At 38.3% G+C, this 19312-nt stretch overlaps 1 protein-coding gene across 10 annotated transcripts in view; it reads right to left on the reverse strand.

Annotated features, from left to right (window-relative positions):
- Positions 1 to 19312, reverse strand: part of ncam1b (neural cell adhesion molecule 1b) — an 81494-nt gene that overhangs the window by 40873 nt on the left and 21309 nt on the right. For all 10 annotated transcript variants that reach the window (XM_041994607.1, XM_041994605.1, XM_041994603.1 and 7 more), the window contains exons 2-4: positions 5919 to 5993; positions 4411 to 4620; positions 3641 to 3784 (exon numbers count right to left, since the gene is read on the reverse strand). In XM_041994607.1, coding sequence (XP_041850541.1) covers positions 3641 to 3784; positions 4411 to 4620; positions 5919 to 5993 — 429 coding nt within the window. The remainder of the gene's footprint in view (positions 1 to 3640; positions 3785 to 4410; positions 4621 to 5918; positions 5994 to 19312) is intronic.

Consider the following 19312-nt stretch of genomic DNA (forward strand, 5'->3'; position numbering starts at 1 on the left):
CTTTATTAATCCCAGCTGTAAATTGCTGCATTGCCATGCTCCTTAAAACAAGGACATACAGTGAGAGAAAAAGGGAAAGAGTGCAAGTGAATTTAGAATAAGGTGCTGAAATAAATTTAAAACAAAAATTAAATGAAACATAAAATAAGAAAAAAAACAGAATATAAAAAAATAATTAATACAACAAAGACATTATCAAATACAGAAACATTTACAGTATTTACAATATTTACAAGAGGTTATGGCTCGGTTATGGTTATAGAGTTTGATGGACACAGGAAGGAATGATTTCCTGTGTCATTCCATATTGCAGCGAGGTGGAATCGGTCTGTTGCTGAACATGATCTTTAGGTTGTCCAGCATGTTGTGCAGAGGGTGGGAACGGCTGTCCAGTATAGTTGTTAGATTGGACTGCATCCACCAGGACTGGCCTTACAGATAATTTTATTCAGTCTGTTGGTATCAGCTACCTTGAGTCTGCTGCCCCAGCACACAACAGCATAAAGCAGGACACTGGCCACCACAGACTCATAAAATATCCTTAGCATCATCAAGCAGATGTTGAAAGACCTCAGCCACCTCAGAAAATAGAGACAGCTCTGACCCTTTCTGTAGATGGCATTAGTGTTTTTGGTGAAGTCCAGTTTTGTCAAGGACCACTCCAAGGTATTTATATCCCTCCACAGTGTCCACTTTCACACCACCAATGGAAACAGGAGGAGTGGTGGTCTTGACCTCCGCATGTCCACAACCAGTTCTTTGTGTTTTTGCCAAACCGAGCTGCAGATGATTCTCCTCACACCGAGTGACAAAGTTGTCGACCACAGCTCTGTACTCCTCATCATTATCTTCTGTGATGTCTTGTGAAGCTCCAGTGTTGCTGACTACTCTGACACACTGTGCAGCAGGTGCTTATACTGTGGTCTGCCAATCAGGTAGTCAACTATCCAGGACACTACTGGCTGTCATCTTCTCACCCCGTACAGCTAGCCTGATGGTATTGAGTAGTAGGGGCTGGTAGGCGAAGTGGAGTCTCCATATGTGTGTGTATCACAGGCTGGAGCTGGTCCAGGATGAGTCTCTTGAGGATCTTCATGCGACATCAGGGTCATGGGTCTGTACTGTTCCACATTATTGGGACCCTTTGCAGATCGAGGCTCAAGGGAAGGGGGGTTGGTCTGCAGGGTGTGTGGATAGCAGGGGGGCTGAGAAGTGGAGAAGGAGGTGTTAACTGTCACAGGGTGGGGTTGTGCATGAAGCAGTGTCCGTGTCTTTGTTGTATTCATTTTTGTACTTTCTCACCATCTCGATCGGCTGTTAAAGCTATCCTTTCAACCTCGCATCATCATAAACGCGGTAGTGACAACGTTCCTCTTCACGTTTTTGCACGTTAACCACGCCCACCTCAAATGTCCGACCAATCACACTTCTCGGAGCCCCACAAAAACAAAGTTGATGCATTTGATCAGAATCAAAGCTGATTCTTCGAGATCAAGATGTCCCCAAATACGTCCGTGATTCTCGTGGTCTTAAGAAGACTCAAACCAATTAATTGCGGTGCCAGAAAGTCCTGCCCAGTTTTTCAGACGGTCTAGTAAGATGTTATGGACCGTGTGAAATACAAGACTGAAATCCAGTAGTACCAGAACTGAAACGTTTCCGCTATCTGTGCTCAAGTGGATGTCATTAATGACCTTAAATGGCACAGTTTCAGTGCTGTGGTGTGACCGAAAACCTTACTGGTGGACATCACAACAGTTATTTAGTGTCAGGAAATTGTGTAGATGTTGAAAGACAGCTTTTTCTATAAACGTCCAAGAAAGGGGAGGTTTAATATAGCCTTTAGCTGCTCATAAGTGACAAGGAGTGGCTTGATGACTGCTGTTTTTGGGGTCTGAGGAAAGACGCCTGAAAGCAGAGACATGTTTACAATCTGTAAAACATCTGAGGCCATACATCCTGAAACATTCTTGAAAAACTCTGTTGGCAGGGCATCAACACAGCAAGTGGTGGATTTCAGGTGGCAAATGATCTCATTAGGATTTTTCTGATTGATCATGCAGCAGGTCATCAGAATCCTGCAGCAGTAGAACAACTACAGCATTCTGTATTTGTATGGTTGTTGAGGAGAAGACTTGTTAGTTTTTCTTTTGACAACTGGCCATGACTGTGTCGTGCAAAGAAAAGGGTCTGGAGGGCAGTGAAGACCATCCGGCCGCGTTGCTAATCTCAGCAAACTGATCTCTGCCTGTTACTTGTCCTCCCTTTCGCTGTGTGATGATTGACTCTCTGGTTTTGTATCAAGAGCATTCCAGGGAGGACTATGAGTAAGAGAGTTATTAGCTTCTACACTGACCTCCTGTTCCTTCTCAGTCATATTTGTGCTAGGAATGTGTTAGCAAGATCTTGTCCGCTGTTTATTGTCAATGGCAAAGTTGTATAATTCTCACACAATCCATTCACTTCCACATTTCACCTCTAGCTGTTGAATCTTTGTTTTGAGTATGGTGATTTCCTGTAGAAGTTTGTAATAGTCATCTGTAGAGAAGGGCGGCATCTTGCAGCTAGTTAGCTTTAGCTGGTGAGTAGCTGTAGATTATGCTTCGGCTTTGTAGGTCACACTGATGTGACACTGACAAGATTGTAAAAGTCTCGAAATATAGAAGTAGCCAACCAAATCTACCATGAAATACAGTCCCATTGATTAATGAAAATCTATTAACTGCTGAGCATCAATTTTCTGAGGAATAAAAAAAATAAGAATTTTGGGATAAAACTGCAAGCAGAGGGGAGAGCGAAACAGTAAAGGGTCAGCAGGGGAACAGAAGAAAGTCAAATTCAAAGTCTCCTTTATTCTTATTAATTTATTGCTCCATGCTACTCCTTGAATCCTGTCCTTGATATAATTTCTATTTTGTCAAATTCATATCAATGTATCCAACATTCCTTCAACAAGCTCAAGGCAAAGAGAATTATGACCCAGGACAACATGAATGGCTCCAGTATGAGATTAAATGGGAAATGAAAAAATGTGATCATGTAATAATCCAAATACTAGTACAACCCACACATGAACAGGTGTTATTATTTTCCAGTGAGCAATACCAACACTACCATTATTGTATTGCTCAGTGTCAAAGCAGAATACCAGAATCAGCTACATTTTCAAATCCAAGACCAAATTAATTTTTCCTTTCAAAGGCATAACCCTGGAGATGAAAGGCAACAACAGCAGCACATGAGCAGTCTCGAGTTTGTGACACTGGCAAAAATGCATAAATAATATAAGATGGCCTGTCTTTGCAAGTCTTTGCGTTCCTTCATACATTTCCACTTTAAACTCAAATAGAAAAATTAGATTGCTCTGAGTTACAATAATTTTCTAGACTGTAGAACTCCATTTTAAATAAAAATAGTAAATAGTAAATCAGTAAATGAAAATTAAATCATATACTGGGTTTCACAGATACAGATTAACAGAAAAACCTCCAAATTCCCCAGTTGATGCTCATTAGTTAACATTATGTGAGCAGTCAAAATGGTTCCAATATATTTTCTTATTCATTATAACAGATGACAGCAGAAAGTCACCATGTCAAATTAAACTGAAATCTGAATCTTACATTCACAAAAACCTTACCATCTTTTTCCATCTGTATTTTAGCGCCTTTATATTTCCAGAGCACAGTGGGGGGAGGAGAGCTGACAACATCACAAACAATGTTGGCATTGTCTCCTTCGGTAAACTCTTGAGGGGATGGTGCATTTGTGAAGGTAATTTTTTCTGGAATAAAAAGGAAAACACACATTCACTAAATTAGTTAAGAAATCCAAATTAAATGAAGAAGTTTAATAAAAAAGCTCTTTTATTCTATGTGATTGCTGTGCCAGAATGCACTTCTATTAAGTACTTTATTACAGATACAGGTGTTTTTAAGCATTTGTTTAAAATACAGATAAATTCTTTAAATATTGTGCATGCAAGAGAGCATGCACAAAAGTAAGTGCAGCGTTCATTTCTAAAATATTGCACCAACTACTGTACATTGCTTACATTAGCCACCATCTTGACTAAAAAGCTCAGGTATGACCAGAAATAACCCAAAGGTTCTTGTTTGGAAAAGATTTTCACTTGTGATGGACATTTGCTGACGCTTGGCATTCATGGAAAATAAAAGCCATTACTCACAAGAACGGCACAACAGACAGGATCATTAAACAGCCCTCTAATGGTCTTCTGACCATTTATTGAACTGATGAAAAATCCTCACTTGAAAAACAAGAGTAATGTGTTACCCTTGAGCAGTCAATAAAATACTAATAGTTCAATAAACAGGATTTTTTTCCTTCTATGTTCATACCACTCAATAATGTGGAAAGTGTGCTGAATGTGGTGATGGAAATACTCACGAAAGATTTTCACTTTAACAGTTGACTCTGCTTGCTGGTCTCCATTGGTAGCGACACACTTGTATGTCCCTGCATTTTCAGTTCCAGCTTTATAAAGTGTGAGGATGGAAGATGACTCATCATTACGGGTTACCGTTATGTCTGGTCTGTTTGGCTCTATCCTGTCCCCACTTGGACCAAACCAGTCTATGTGTTTAGCAGCACCTACAACTAAGAGCAGAGAGAGCAGAGAAGCAGATAAGAAAAGAGCAATCTATAAGGGACTCTATTCACATCAGTGAAACCATCTACTGCCAACAGAGTGAAGGCTGTAGGTTTTGTCTGTTCTTCCATTAACTGAAGCCTGTGGTCTATATGTGACAACAAAGGGGTTCATGACTGTTCAAATCTATGTTCGAATACAAGCCAGGATTACTGAATCACATAACTGTTTACAGCAAAGGGTTTGATTGAAAATGGGCAGAGATACTTGATTATAAGAGGCATGATCACTTGATTATGACAGCTTCCTTAATAAAAAACAATATTCTTATGTTTCTCTAGGTCTTTCTTTTTCGCTCCCTGAACATAAAAACATTAATCTTTCACCAAAATAGCATGCTTTCAGCCACACATGCCTAACAAGGATTATGTATAATGAGCACATGGCCCCCAACAGCTATTTTCCAACCTACCATTTACAAATCAGATAAAATGTGCTCTTAATTAAAAAATGGCTACACATATGCTTGATTTAATTACGCATTTCACCACAAAAAATCCTTACAAATACCTGTAGTTCTCACCAGCAATGAAGCGATGGCTTCATTTCTTATTTTAATTTAGCCATGTACCATCACCATCCTGCTGGTGTGCAAAATTATGTTTATATTCTGAGGCAAGGCAGTAATTTAAGTGACAGCAGATATAGGGAGACACTGAGCATTTATACTAAAGTCAGTCTTAGTTTCAGAATCGTTACTTCCAACTTCGACTGATGATCCCAAACTTAGAGTCGGCACCATTTTTGTGTTTTGCTTTAACTATGTCAGTGGTTCCCAAACTTTTTCTGGAGGGCCCCCTTTTCATCGACAACAATAATGTCATGCCCCCCATTGACCATTCAATACCCACCATTGACCATTACCATTACTTGACTATTACCTGGTCATGCCTAAAGCAAGACATGCCTCATCATATTTTGCTTTCTCTTATTTGGTAGCTGAAATCTCTATTGTTGATTCATCATTGTTTGCCCATTGGTACTTTCACAAATTTGTCCAAGTTCTGCTAGCAGTGCAAAAACTATAAATTTTATTTAGAGCTGCAGCCCATGTTATAACTCTGTTCCCCCCCAAGGGGGTCCGCCCCCCTAGTTAGGGAACCACAGATCTATGTTGAGGCTAATAACTGGAACAAACCATGTTATTATGCCAAAAAACATGATCAGTTTTTTTTTGGTTAAAATCATTTTGTGCTATTTCGATGTGGGTAAAAACAATGACGTTAGGACAGTACAATAAACTTACCTTCACACATGAAGAATTTGGACTCTCCAAGGCTAATCTCACCATGTGTGGGTGTAATCTGCACTTCCAGTGAAACTATAAATGAAAAAAGCAAACATGACAAACACCATCAGTAAAATGTTGCTCAAAAATGCAGAAATACTAAATAATAATGATGAAATACTTCAATTATTTAGTCATAAAAGACAGGAATTATATTCATTAACTGGCAGATTAAAATGTCAACATGTACAGGTCTAATGTGCAGCGTAGACTGAAAATGACCAGTGGTCACCTGCAGAGACTTCAGTGATTCGTCATAAATTATTTTCATTGCTGGATTGTGAATTCCTATTTAATGTTTTCAAGAACAGAGAATCTACTGGAAGGTAACAGAGTTTTATAACGAGAAGTAAAACAGGATAAGTCTCAGACTGGCTACTGTGAGTAGGAAAAGAAAAAAACAAAACGAACTGTACTGATAGAAAAAGTAATCTCTATGAAGGATGATGCTAAACCTCTTGTAAGATTATCTTCATTTGTTGATGATCTTTTAATAATCCTCCTTTCAAGTGGTTGGAACCTACCACTTGACCTACTTTGTGGGGGGTAGTGGTTTTTTTTCTTCTTCTTTCCTTGATTGATGATGATGATGATGATAGATAAAAAAAAAGTATTAAGGCATTTTCTGTTGACAGTTTGCACAAGGTGTAACTTTCTCTGTTTTAGGTGGCAACACCTGTAACATCACAGTTTTAATAGGCCAACCGTAACCACTAGGAATGCAGTTTTCATCATTATTTTTTCCTTTTGTATGATTCAATGTACCTGCAATCAAAGTTAAATAAATGCTAAATAAAAACAACTGCAGAAAACCAAAGTTTTGACCTGGAGCTCTGTTAGCACCATACCCCAATGGCTGACTGGGGACTGAAAATAAAATTTCACTAATTGCATAATCTTGGACTCCACGTTCTTAAGCAAACCAAAATCACTACTGGGCAAATTCCCTCACTGCAATAGCCCAAGTGGCAACATTTGCATCTTGAACATACAATGATATTTTTTAGTGAAACTATGAAGGCAGCAGATGAAAGAACACATCCTTTTATACATATAAAAATCAGTACTGCCATTTATCACTTCATCCCATTTGCTGGAGGAATCAGTAGAAGAGACCAGTGTAAAAGAAATGCTTCACCAAATTGAATGTGTTTCCACATAAGGTAAAAAAGGACAAAGGGGGAGATGCAATGCATTCTGGTAACAATATTTGTATTGTATTTTTAAATGAGTGATCTCAGGATTTCAATAAGTGTTTGTTAGCCAGTTCAACCTTTAAGTCCTACTGCGTCACTGGTGACGCAAAATGCATTATCGTTTATTATTATGGTACTTCAAACAACATCATATGAAACAGTCTTAAGTTGCATTAGGCTCTGACGAGAGAGAAACACACTCCACAAAAATCCTGCTGTCTGTCAAGATAATGTAATATATGTGTCAGTGTGAGTCTGCACTTTAGAAATTAAATGAAAGAAAAAGACAGATTTATATTATTTTATTCAGACAGAAGTATAGCTTGAAACACTGCAGCGTTTAATTAGAACAAATCACTACCTTTTGTTGCGGTTGAACCTCCCATGGGGACATTCAGGATTGCAGTGGTCCAATAAGAAATGTGACTAAACAGGACCAAAATATACTTCTTTATTATGCATGGCTCATACCTGAGGTCAGGGATATGAGGCCATTGACTCGGAAAGAGGACTTCTGGGACAAATGCATGTCGACTATTTTTTCCTCCATTTTTTCAAATGCTTCAATAATAATGTAAAAGGGTTCAAGCATCAAACATGTGATAAAACCACTATTATGAGAAGCTGAATATAATTAAGATAGCCTGTCAAGGACTGCGGTAAGGAGGTGAAGCAGCTGTTATGTAGAGTAGAATATCACATGAACACACGCATCTATTCGTGATAAACATACTTTCTGATGTGCATTTACAATACTTGACCCTAACAAGTTCTGTTAGACAATTATTCCCTTTAACAGGGTGTAGTCAAGCCAACTAGCTGAGGAGTTCATGTATAGTCTGTAATATGCCAGAAATGCAGAAGCTGTGGAAGCATCAATAGCATACCAAATGTTAAGAGTATCATTCACATGAATTTAATAATTTAACCTTCATGAAGGTGAGATTTTATCACAAGGCTGCTGTATTAGACCATTTCTTTTCTATTAGGATGTACATACTTAAAAGGGTACATTTTATTCCCAACGTAACCGGTCAAGTTTTTCTGGAACAGTTGTGACAAGCCTTTAGCAGGTAAACTGTTACAGTTAAAACAAACATGTAGTTAATGATGTTATCCAGTGTTAGGAATTCCTGCTTTCATGTCACTGGATTAAATGTATGCACTGCATAAATGTCATAAATTCACTGAGAGGTAAGCCAAGCTTCAAAACCTGTCAGTATACCACCCAACACTGCTTCTTCCATTAAAACTAACAATGCAAAACCGTTCTCATATCCTCCAGGCAAGCTGGCAGAAGGATGAGGGGTCCACTGGGAATTTCCATCACTTGATCTTGTATCTTCTTCCCTCTCCATCGCCAAATGTTTTAATCTTTATTCTTTTGAGTGTTAGACTACAACAGCAACACCTGCACAATCTCTGTTTCAGATTAAAATCACTTTGTAGGCCAAATATTAATTGGCTCTATCAGATGTAAGGTAGTTCTGTGTCTTCTCTTCCATAAGACTTATGAAGATTGGCTAATTGTTCATTAACCAACAGCTCACTTCACATAATAAAAGGAGACTAACAAGATACTGCTACTCAAGTATTTTTAAAGGGCAGAAACTCTTTCAAAGCAGAGGGTTTCCAATTAACAAGAAGCAAACATGAGAATATGTTTAAGACCCAAGACTGAGACTGTAGACTATACACTGATCATACACTGCATCAGGACTACTGAGCTGAAGTAAAATGATACCAATCACATTTTTATATGACATCATGGTTTGCTGTAAAAGATTTTTAGTCTAGGCATTCATGACAATGTTTTTTCTCTCCCTCCCACAAGTAGCACTGCCCATGGCACATCCTTTAACTAGCAGGAAAATCCATTCTGTTTTTCTACAAAAGCTGTTCATCAAACAGCTCAAGGGAGTACTGCCAAGTCCAGTGAGCCGGCCTCACATCCAAGCTCTTCAGAGCAAATCCCATCAAGCATCTGTGGGATGCACCTATTTAAGCCAAATCGATCAATCAATCAACAAACCACAAAATCCAAATGACCAACTATCAATGTTTGAACACCATTCTGACATTTAATGCAATACATGACTGTGTCTACATACATATTATTACATAAAGCTGGTGACACTGCTGAAGAATCAGTTTTATAGCCTAAAAATCTGATAAATTATCCACCTTTCGTTGTGTCAAATTTTTACCACAACCTTATTTCTAAATTTAATGGCTTATTATTTATTCACTTGCAAAACCTCAAAATGTATTAATGTATTCTCCTTTTTTATTCTTTGTGGTCAAAGTGCAAACAATACACTAAAATTTAAGGACTCTCACTGAAGAACAATAAGCACAAATTGCAAGCCCTCCAAGAAATGAGATTTAAAAAAATAGTTGTGCTTTAACTTCAATAATAATTTTATTTATTTATTTATTTTTTTTTACAAAAATCTGAAAATAACTGAAAATGAGTATAAAGGATGATGGTCTGACAAGCATCTGAAGACAGTATGTTCCACTAATTGGCAAACCCAACCTTCGGCTTATAAAACGTGAACATTAACCGTAACCAAAGCCAAACATGTACGCAACTTCCTAGTTATTGAGGCCCAGAACAAAAGACTGGCTAAAAGACCTAGAGAGAAATAAACTAAACTATTCAAGTAGAAAAGAGTGACCTAGTTCTTGGAGAACATCTAATCTCCCTGCAGTTAAACCTGGCATTCATTTGTCTTAAAAAAAAAAAGGAAGAAAAAAGGCTATTAAAGGAATTCCCAATGCTAATGGACTCAAACTCAACCTGTACTGATTGCCTATAATTCAGTAAATCAAACTGGAAATGTTCAGTTACAATGTAAATGTATAAAGTAAAACATCCACATTTACATAGCACATTTGAACCTTGTCTAGCTTCTAAAATGCTTTATTATATGCTTCTAATTTACACAAACATTCGTCCCTTTTTTCCCTCTCTTCTTCACACTGACAAACTGATGAGCGTATAGGGACAGCGTTGGGGTTCAGTGACTTGCTCAAGGGCACCTCAGAAGGGCTGAGGAATAAAAGAATGATCATCTGATTATTGGAAAACCTCCAAAGCACCTGAGCCACAACACAGTCCCAGAGATTTCAGGAGAAAGACCACAGGCACTTAAAAAGGTTTAAATGTCCCTGTAGTCACTTTAAAATGAACAAGAGGTTTAAGTCAGGCATTATAAAAACCAAGATAGAAAAAAGTTAAATTTTCAGTCAATAAACTAAATTATCAATAGAATCAGTTAATCAGCTGCCAAAAGACAAATCCAGATTGCTAGTGTGAGATGCAAAGTAAAGTGTTATTCACCAGAAATTAAAGTGACAAATGATTTATGAACACAGAGTTAAGTATGCCAAAACTACACCACAATACTGAGTAATGCCCAAAAAGCACCAGCAGTAAATCTAGATGCTTGTATTTTTTATTTATTTTTTCTTTGAGCTACTAAATAAGAACACAAAAGGCAAATCAGAATGCATACAGGGAATGTAGCTCTGACATTAGTAGCTCATTTGTGATATAGCATTCACTGTAGCTGTGGGCCATGTCATATTTGGATGCAAGCTGATCATGACTATAGGAAACAGCTTGCATTGTCAATAATTCATGTCTCTGCAGGTCATCAGCAAAACCTTAGTGTTTGTAGTTTGTAGAAATCTCATTAAATTTATTGCAACATGGAGAGGAAAAACCCAGCTTTATCGTTGATAACGCATCATCTACCTTATAGTTTATTTCTCTGCTGCTTCTTCATGCAGATCACAGTATGATGCAGTAAAATAACAAGAATGTTGTGCTGTTTATCAGATTATAACTGTATTTCAGTGCCAGAAATGACTGTGAAGCTTCCAGTTCTCGCTATACTGCACTGTTTTCAGTATAATTCTAGTTCAGGAAGTACATTCATTGTTTTCTCAGCATAAACATGAGGTATTGTAATAAAGTATTTAATTCCAGTATATGCACGTGTGTTTGCACGTGTATGGATGCGTTTCTGCCTGTCTGTTCAACGATGTTGGTGAAAGGGGGGATTACTTCATGAATGAAAATGATGTACATTGACGTCCTTTGGGCTTAAGCAGTCAGTGGATGCAGCTGGTAGACCTTAAACAGTTTCACATAGCCTAAATCCATCCTTTTTGGCTGAGTTGGATCTTAAATGTAAATTCTCAGCAGGCAGACATTGCTGTGTTGGAAGTAACAGATAAGATAAAGGGAAAGGATACTATATAGATGAGAATTTATGCAGAGTGTGGCCCTTTTCTGTTGGCCTCGGTGGTTATCTCAGAACGCCTTGGGTGCGGCAACCTAAGCTTTGGGATGTTGCATTAAGCCTCGACCCAAGCCGTGACTTGGCTCACTTGTTCTGTGGGATTATGCTCATTATGTATTCTGCAAACGTAAAACACACACACACTAATATTCACAACAACTTAAACTTCAAGCCTGGCGAACACTGACAATCAAAGTTTAAACAACAGTTTACAATTTCTGATCTAAAATAAACTGAAGACTGTCTGCAGGACAGTGGGCCTTGAGGACCGGAGTTGGGGATTCCTGGGTTAAAGGGGCAGAGTCGCTGCCCAGGCTTCTGGGACATCCAGCAGTTGCTTGATCAGATTGTGATCTGGAATGTTTGGAGACTGGGTTGATGTCTGCGTCTCAGGCTGTGTCTGAGCAGTTTTTGCAGTGCGGTGGACACATGGTCCTGCTGTGACTGTCGAATTCATGGAGTGCTGTCACAATGCGGGTGTGGGGCAGGGGGTGTTGATTGGTTTGTAATAATGTTTAGGTAGATGATGTGTGTGTGTGTGTAAAACAGTGGCAGCTAGTGAGTATTAAGCATAAAATAAGAAACTGGAAAAATGTGGGTTTTGGAGAGAGCTCTCCAGGAAGAAAACTCTAATCTGTAAATTTGATGCTACTATTCCTTTCAAAAAATTTTATTTATCTAGAGATTTGGACAAACAAAAAAGCTGTTATTGGGTCCCCTTAAATTTAAAGTGATTATCTTAATTTTAAAAAACTAAACAATCACTTACTTCAATGAAAATAATTACTGGTGCTACATAGTAGCAGGACTCAACCAGTTTTAGCACTAAAAAGCTTAATTTTCATTATTTTCAGCATAATATGATATAAGAAAATACAGAATAAGTGACAGGGGTTGTTTTTGTACAATACTTTTACTGCAGTTACAATTTGCCATTGCCCACAATGCAACCATAATTTTATTAGCATAATCATTGCAGCACTTTCGACTTTCAGGGGACCATTTTTCATGCATTACTTAAGCACTGATTTAATACACAAGGTCTCTGAAAACTGTTTCTAACACTGACTAATTAAGAACTGATAGGCGAAAGCTGCAGAGAGCTTCCACTGACTAGGCTCTGGCCCTCTGTCAAGAAACATCTTTAATATCTTAACATGCTGGAGCATGGATCCTGTCAGCCACTTTAATGTTTGCTCAGAGTGAAGACAGATTTTATGTCTAATGTATAAATTGCTCTCCTATTTAAAAGCACAGACCAACCTAACATAGCTGAAAGGCCAAGTGAAAAAGCCTTGCAATTTGTCCAACAGTTACAACAGTGGTTGTTGAGCAGAGCAGAGTTATGACAGGGGTTGAAGCAAGGCCAATTAAAACTTATAGATTTTGCACTGCTAGTAAAGCATGAACAAATCTGTGAACATACCAATGGACTAACAATTAATCAACAACAGCATTTTCAGTTACCAAAAAAAGGCACGAAAATATGATGAATCTTGCCCTAGGCTTGACCAGGTAAGGGTCAAGTAATGGTCAATGGTGTGTAGTGTAGAGAGAGAACAGTGTGCTGTATGTCTAAAAATATCAGTATCCAACAGTATAGAACAGAACAGAACTTTATTGTCATTGCAACCAGAAGTTCAACGAAATTACTAATTATAAGGCCAAACAACACCACATAGGGACCTCTCATCCTAAACACAAAGGAAATCAAATCAAATCAAACCAAATCAAATCAAACTTTATTTATAAAGCACTTTTCATGCTTGGGCAACACAAAGTGCTTTACATTAAAAATCAGAAAGAACAGAACCAGCATTCAGCTCCCAGACCTAAAGTGAGGAAGCACATCTAAAGTGCCTGTGTTCAGGACTTTCTAGTTTTAAGGAAGAAGTATGCATTTGCTTGCTGCGCATGCCTCTCAACCACAGTTATACTCATTTCTACCAGTTGCTATGGAAACGTCTTTTGCTGCTCCCCTCTCCCCTTATTTTGACATCACTACTTGCTCCCTCCTGCTCTCTCCCTCTCTCGTATGGCTGTCTGATTGGATGCAGCGGTACAGCCTTAGAGAAGTGACTATTTACACTGAAGAGGCTGTCAAAACAGCACGAATGATTTCAACTGATCACAACAACTGCCTTTAGTAGCTGGAATATTGGTGGTACAACACTACCTCTTCTGCTTACCCACTCATATATAGACAAAACATTGTAAATTCTCTTTGCAATGTAAACTATCGTTATTACAAATGTTTAGCTTCTTCTTTTCTTTTTTCATTTAATTCTTAGCTTGTGCTTCCATTATTATATCCTGTGACTAACACATCAATATCTAACTTGCTTGGGAACTTGATGTTTTTTGATTCGTATATTACTAAATTTTTTTTTCGTTTTTTTACATCTTTTTATCTGCAAGACCGAAACAGATGGCCGGCAGCTTACAGTTAATCTCCAATGTGCACTGGCTTTAAAGGAAAAAGTTCTGTACCAACCCAAAAGGAAGTACGAGTACAGAGACAGTGACTGGATCTTAATTATATCCATTTCAAAGCTTTTGGTTCAAATTAGCCTTGTAAAATTAAAATCTTAATCCTAAATCATCTTCTCAGGGCATTTTCAACACTTAAAGAGGCTTACAGTGCAATTAGTGTGTGCTTAAATCCATTTCATAAGTTATTACTGATTAAATACATGTGAAAATGAAAATATTCCGATATCAAAGTCAGTAGATAACAGGATTTATTTTGGTTAACTATTACAAGCTAAAAAGGGGGGTGTAAAAGATCACTTCAAAAACTGACGTAATGGTCATATTCATGAGTTATATAATAGGGCAGAACACATTAGAATAAGAGGCTGAGGCAGCAGGAGCTGAACCGCCTCAGTTGACAGGATTCAGACTTTTATTTGTTGTTGAAAACGCAGCTGTTTGAATGTGTGATATATATCAGAAAATATCACATTTGTTACCTTGTTACCTTTATCATTTTGTCACAACCCAAAAGATGCTTAATTTACTATTTTATATATATATATATATATATATATATATATATATATATATATAAGACACACACACACAAAAATAAAAACATTCGTACTAATGGAACCATCATTGTAAATGTCTAAGACTGCAGCCAAAACATGTGTTTAAAAAGATGTTGGTACATGTCTATGTAAGCTATATTCCTCTTCCTCTCTGTGCTGAAGATAAACAGAGACTCAATGAGCTACAGTGCACTCCACTTCAGTGCCCAACAGAATTTGCCCTCATTCAGGCAATTTAGTTTGAGTGCCCCTCAGCATCTGCCTCAGCTGTGCACCACACAACAAAAGCCCAGGGAGGTGGAGAGCTGAGTGTCTGTGACCCAACATGCAATGCTGTGTACTCCTGTAATGAGTCAGTATTTAAACGGCTGAAAACAAGGCCAAGAGAAAATATATACGTGCTGCCACAACACTTAAAATATGAGGAAGAAAAATTTGATTGAAGGAAAATAAAACAGGAACAAGATTAATTATAGCTGGTTAAATTATCAAAACTACAGCAATCCAATGATAAACATGTTGTGGTTTTTTTAAACATATCTGATGGAGTGAAATACTAATCATGCCTAAATTTCCAGTGTGATTTTTATCCAGATTAGGGCTCCAGCAGAGCTGTACAACCTGTGCAAAGACTGAGAGAGCAATCTGTCACTATGTCTAAAAAAGACATGCATAATCAGTGAGATGGAAAGATTCTTGGAGGCTGAATTCTGGGGAGTCTGCAGCTTTTTTTCAGCTTGGGTGTTGGGAGGAATGACTGAAATGTTAACATGTCTGTGAACGCAATAAATCGCCACAGAAAACGCTCACCCTTCCAGATTAATCATCACAGGGGTTCTCCAGTGACTTCCCTGTTAGTGCTAGTCACGACGCACTCCCATGAAACCAGCAACCTCCCTGTTTACTTGTGAGAAAGCCATTAAGACTAAGTAGGAAGTGACACACTGAAGTTGTGCAAACTGGGCATATTTTCATGCATCTATAATGTTTACTGTAACATCAATGAAGTGGGGGGAAAGAGGGGTACTGGGAGGGCAGGAGGGAGGGAGCCAAAATAACCACTCAGCCACAAGATGCCTTGGACTATACAGAACCCCGAAGCCTGGCACATGCACACAGCTCTCTCTGTGTGTCCATTCATAAGGCAGACAAGCTGGGACGAGCCGGATAAGCCTGCCTGTGACTCCAACAGGAAGAGGATCAATAGGAGGGAATGCACCATTTCGGATACAGCCAGACAGAATAAGGGGCAGGGCAGAGAGGCAGAGCAGCACTTGAGTAGTCATTATGTTGTATAGGGGGACACAGTGTGCAGCTATTTCTGGATTTATCTACGAATATAGGAAGAAGATAAAAAAAAAAAGAAAAAAAAGAGCAGGCTACACAGTAATTGGAATAAATCACACATGAGAATAAAAACTGGCATGAGTTTCTCATCAAGGTTACAGCGCTGATATTGACAATCATGAACAGAATACGCAGAAAGAGAAACCAGTCACCAGGAGCCTGAACCTAGCCCATGACCAGATAAATATTAAACAATGTTCACCATGGCCGTCTCTTTTCCTTCACTTGCTGGCATGGAAACAGTTGGCTGCAGCTGAGCATTTGGATATCATCCACAGTCACCAGCAGTCAATCACAAACTGACGTCCTGCCTCTCATACTAACAGAGTCAGAAACACCTGCCAAGTATTAAATGGCAATAAACAAACAAGGGTCACCCACCATGTGGACATGAAGATGATGCCTCAGCTGGTCTTTTCCTGTTCTCAGAATTTGCCTTCGCCGATCACAGTAATCTGTGTCCAAAAAAAAGCCACCAAACAGACAAAATAAAAGGTGGCAATGCTTCAAGCACTTTTCTGATTATTTGCTACCAATGCTGGTTTTAAGAAAATATTTTAAAAACAGGGTTTATGTTTAAGACACAAAGTACTACAAAACTAACAAAGATCCAGGGCTAAGTGACTAAGTTTTAAATCAAAGCCTCCATCTGCTCATCTAATTTAATTATTTTAAACATCCCTAACTTAAAACAGGAAATGGGATGAATATGAGCTATCCAGCTGTATGAAATGCACTTTAGAAAAATTCAATCCTTTGCAAATCATTGTTTAATGGATTTCAAGTCATAGAAGCACACAGGCTAAGCTGTGTACTGACCATATTATTTTAATAAAATTAATTTCAAAAGACCGAAACAGAATTTTAAAACAGCAACACTGTTTATGTGCGAGTACTTAGTTGCAAGTCACCCCCTTATTTAGTCTCACACACACAGACGTAGGCTTTTCTCATTACACATCCTTTCTTCCTCCTATTAAATCTAAATGTCTCCTCTCCCTATCATTTTATTTTCTTGATGTATAGCTGGAGTGGATCTCTACCTTAGAAACTGGCTTCATATCAGAAAAGAAGACTCATCAAAATACAAAGGTTAAGAATGTATCATAAAAAAGCTCATCTCTTTCATCGCTTCTTTCGTACCAAGTTCCCCTTGAAAAATCGGCCCTGTGAATGTGATCCATCTTATCACAGCCAGGAGAGGTGTTCAACCAAAAGGCATTACCTTGAATCAACTTCTGTTCTGAAGTCTGTGCCTTGGTCAGTGAAACATACAAGGAGAATTCTAATCACAAAGTGTTGCAAACAGGAGCAGCCAGAGGAAAGTCAAGCAAACATAAGAGCATTAATCTCAGTGCTTACAATATTCCCTAAAGGCAATATTGACATTCTCAATATTGATATTTCCTAAAGGATTTTTTTACATAAAAAATGTTGCTCATTAACATACTAATACATAACAAATGCTACCAGATCCTCTCAATGTTTCCACATTTTATTTTTCTGAATATTTAAACCCAGACAAGCAAGCCAATATTTTAAAGCTGTTTGCAACATGAACATTTTATTATTATTTCAAATATTAAATGCAATGATTTTATTTCATGGCTACAAGTAAAATAAGACAATAAATGTATATATATAATAAATAAATAAGAAATAAGGCAGAGCTGTTCATCTAGATATGTCCTCTTTGATCTTATAAGCAGAAAGTTTAAACTCTCAAAAGTTTACATGTTTTCATGTTTTAAGTTTTTCAGAGACTGAGAATAAAAAAATGTTTTAGTGGATGATATTAACTTATTAAAATTATTTATTTTTTACTTTCTTTTTTTCTCCTACATGAATTGTTTAAAATTTGTAATTAAAACAAAGCTTGTCCTTACAGCCATTGCGTTTTGGTTTATATGGTTGTAGTTGTACTGCTGTGTTTGTTTTTGTGCAACCTTAGTTTACACTTCCCAGAAGAGGGCTGTTATGGTTGCCTGCTCACTGTCATGCAAATTCCTGCTTGTCGTCACCTGGCTGAGATTGGTTTGGGCTGTCACACCTTCGTCTACGCCATAGACTGTATATAAAAGATGGACGGAGCCTCCGTGACGTCACCCGTAGGTTTCTGAAGAGCAAAAGTGAAGCTCATTGGGCGTTCTCATTGTCGCCATCTTGGTAGCATCACGCGTGTCGTTAGTCACGGGAAATCCAAATATGGGCAAAGAGGTTGAGCTGAAAGGGGGACTGTGAAGGTGCGGGTGGATGATTGACAACCATCAAACTCCGAGCTGCCTGTAGCTAAGAGCTAACCGAGCTAATCCCGAGCAACGGTAGCTAACCAGCTAACGAAGGTAGATGGGCTAAAGCTAAGGCACGGTGTTAGCCGGCTAAAAACCATGGTTGTGCTGCACTCTCCCTTCTTTCCGCGGATATTGTATACCTGTCAGTCAAAAGGACATGTCTCTAATTATGCAGAATTTCAAGATTAAATAACACCCAAACAGATTAGTTAGAAAAAATTCACCTCCCTTACAGTTGTCATGAAGGTAAATTTGACCTATTAATTCTAAAATGGATTTTTGTACCAGGCTTTAAACATGTTTATTTCTGCTGTGAAGTTGGTCTTTTTAACATGGGAGTCTGGGGATTTGCTCTGCTTTGGAGCCAGCCCCTAGTGGATGAGGGATGAACTACAATTTATTGCACTTCCACATATGCTTCACATTTTACAGGTGGAGGTTGCCACTTGGTCTACACCCTCCCCATTGGATAATTGGTGGTCCTATCACTGCTGTTTCGGCCAACCACCCAAAATAAAAGACTTCTGCAGCCACTGTTGGCTCAGCAACAGTCTGCCTTAGAGCTTGTTTGGACTTTTGACTTATGTATGTTTGGTGTTACTGTAGATAGCTTAGGTAAGTTTTTGATAGCTTAGTTCTTTTGTTTGTATCTATGAGGTTGTTTTTGTTGAAGTTCCAGTAGTGTTAAAACCTTCTCCTCAGAAATTCCCTTTGTTATCTCCAACACCAGTTCCTGCATGACATCCACATGATGATGCTGCCATTACCGTGTTTGGAAGAATGATCCCAAAGAAGTGATGCTTAGTACTGGGTGATCCACGTGTAAGGGAATGATGGCCAAATAGTACAATTTCTATTTAAGCAGATAACAGAACTTTGTTTTTGTTGCTGTGATTGTCATTCAGGTGCTTTTGAAAAATTCTTACTTGACTGCAATGAAAGTGTTTAATCGGCTCTGACATTTCTGCTCAGCTGCCTTTCTCTGTCTGCTTCCAGGTTATTTGTATTTTTTCCCTTTCCCTTCTTGAAATAAACCTTATTGTCCACAATATTGAAAGAGCCCACTTGATTCCAGGTCATGGCCTGGCAGCCAGGCCTATACCATATACTGATGCTGTTAAACTCCTTCCACCTTTCTTATATCTCTGTGGCATA

The sequence above is a fragment of the Melanotaenia boesemani genome, chromosome 9 (assembly GCF_017639745.1).
Source record: "Melanotaenia boesemani isolate fMelBoe1 chromosome 9, fMelBoe1.pri, whole genome shotgun sequence".
In the NCBI taxonomy this organism is placed as follows: domain Eukaryota; kingdom Metazoa; phylum Chordata; class Actinopteri; order Atheriniformes; family Melanotaeniidae; genus Melanotaenia; species Melanotaenia boesemani.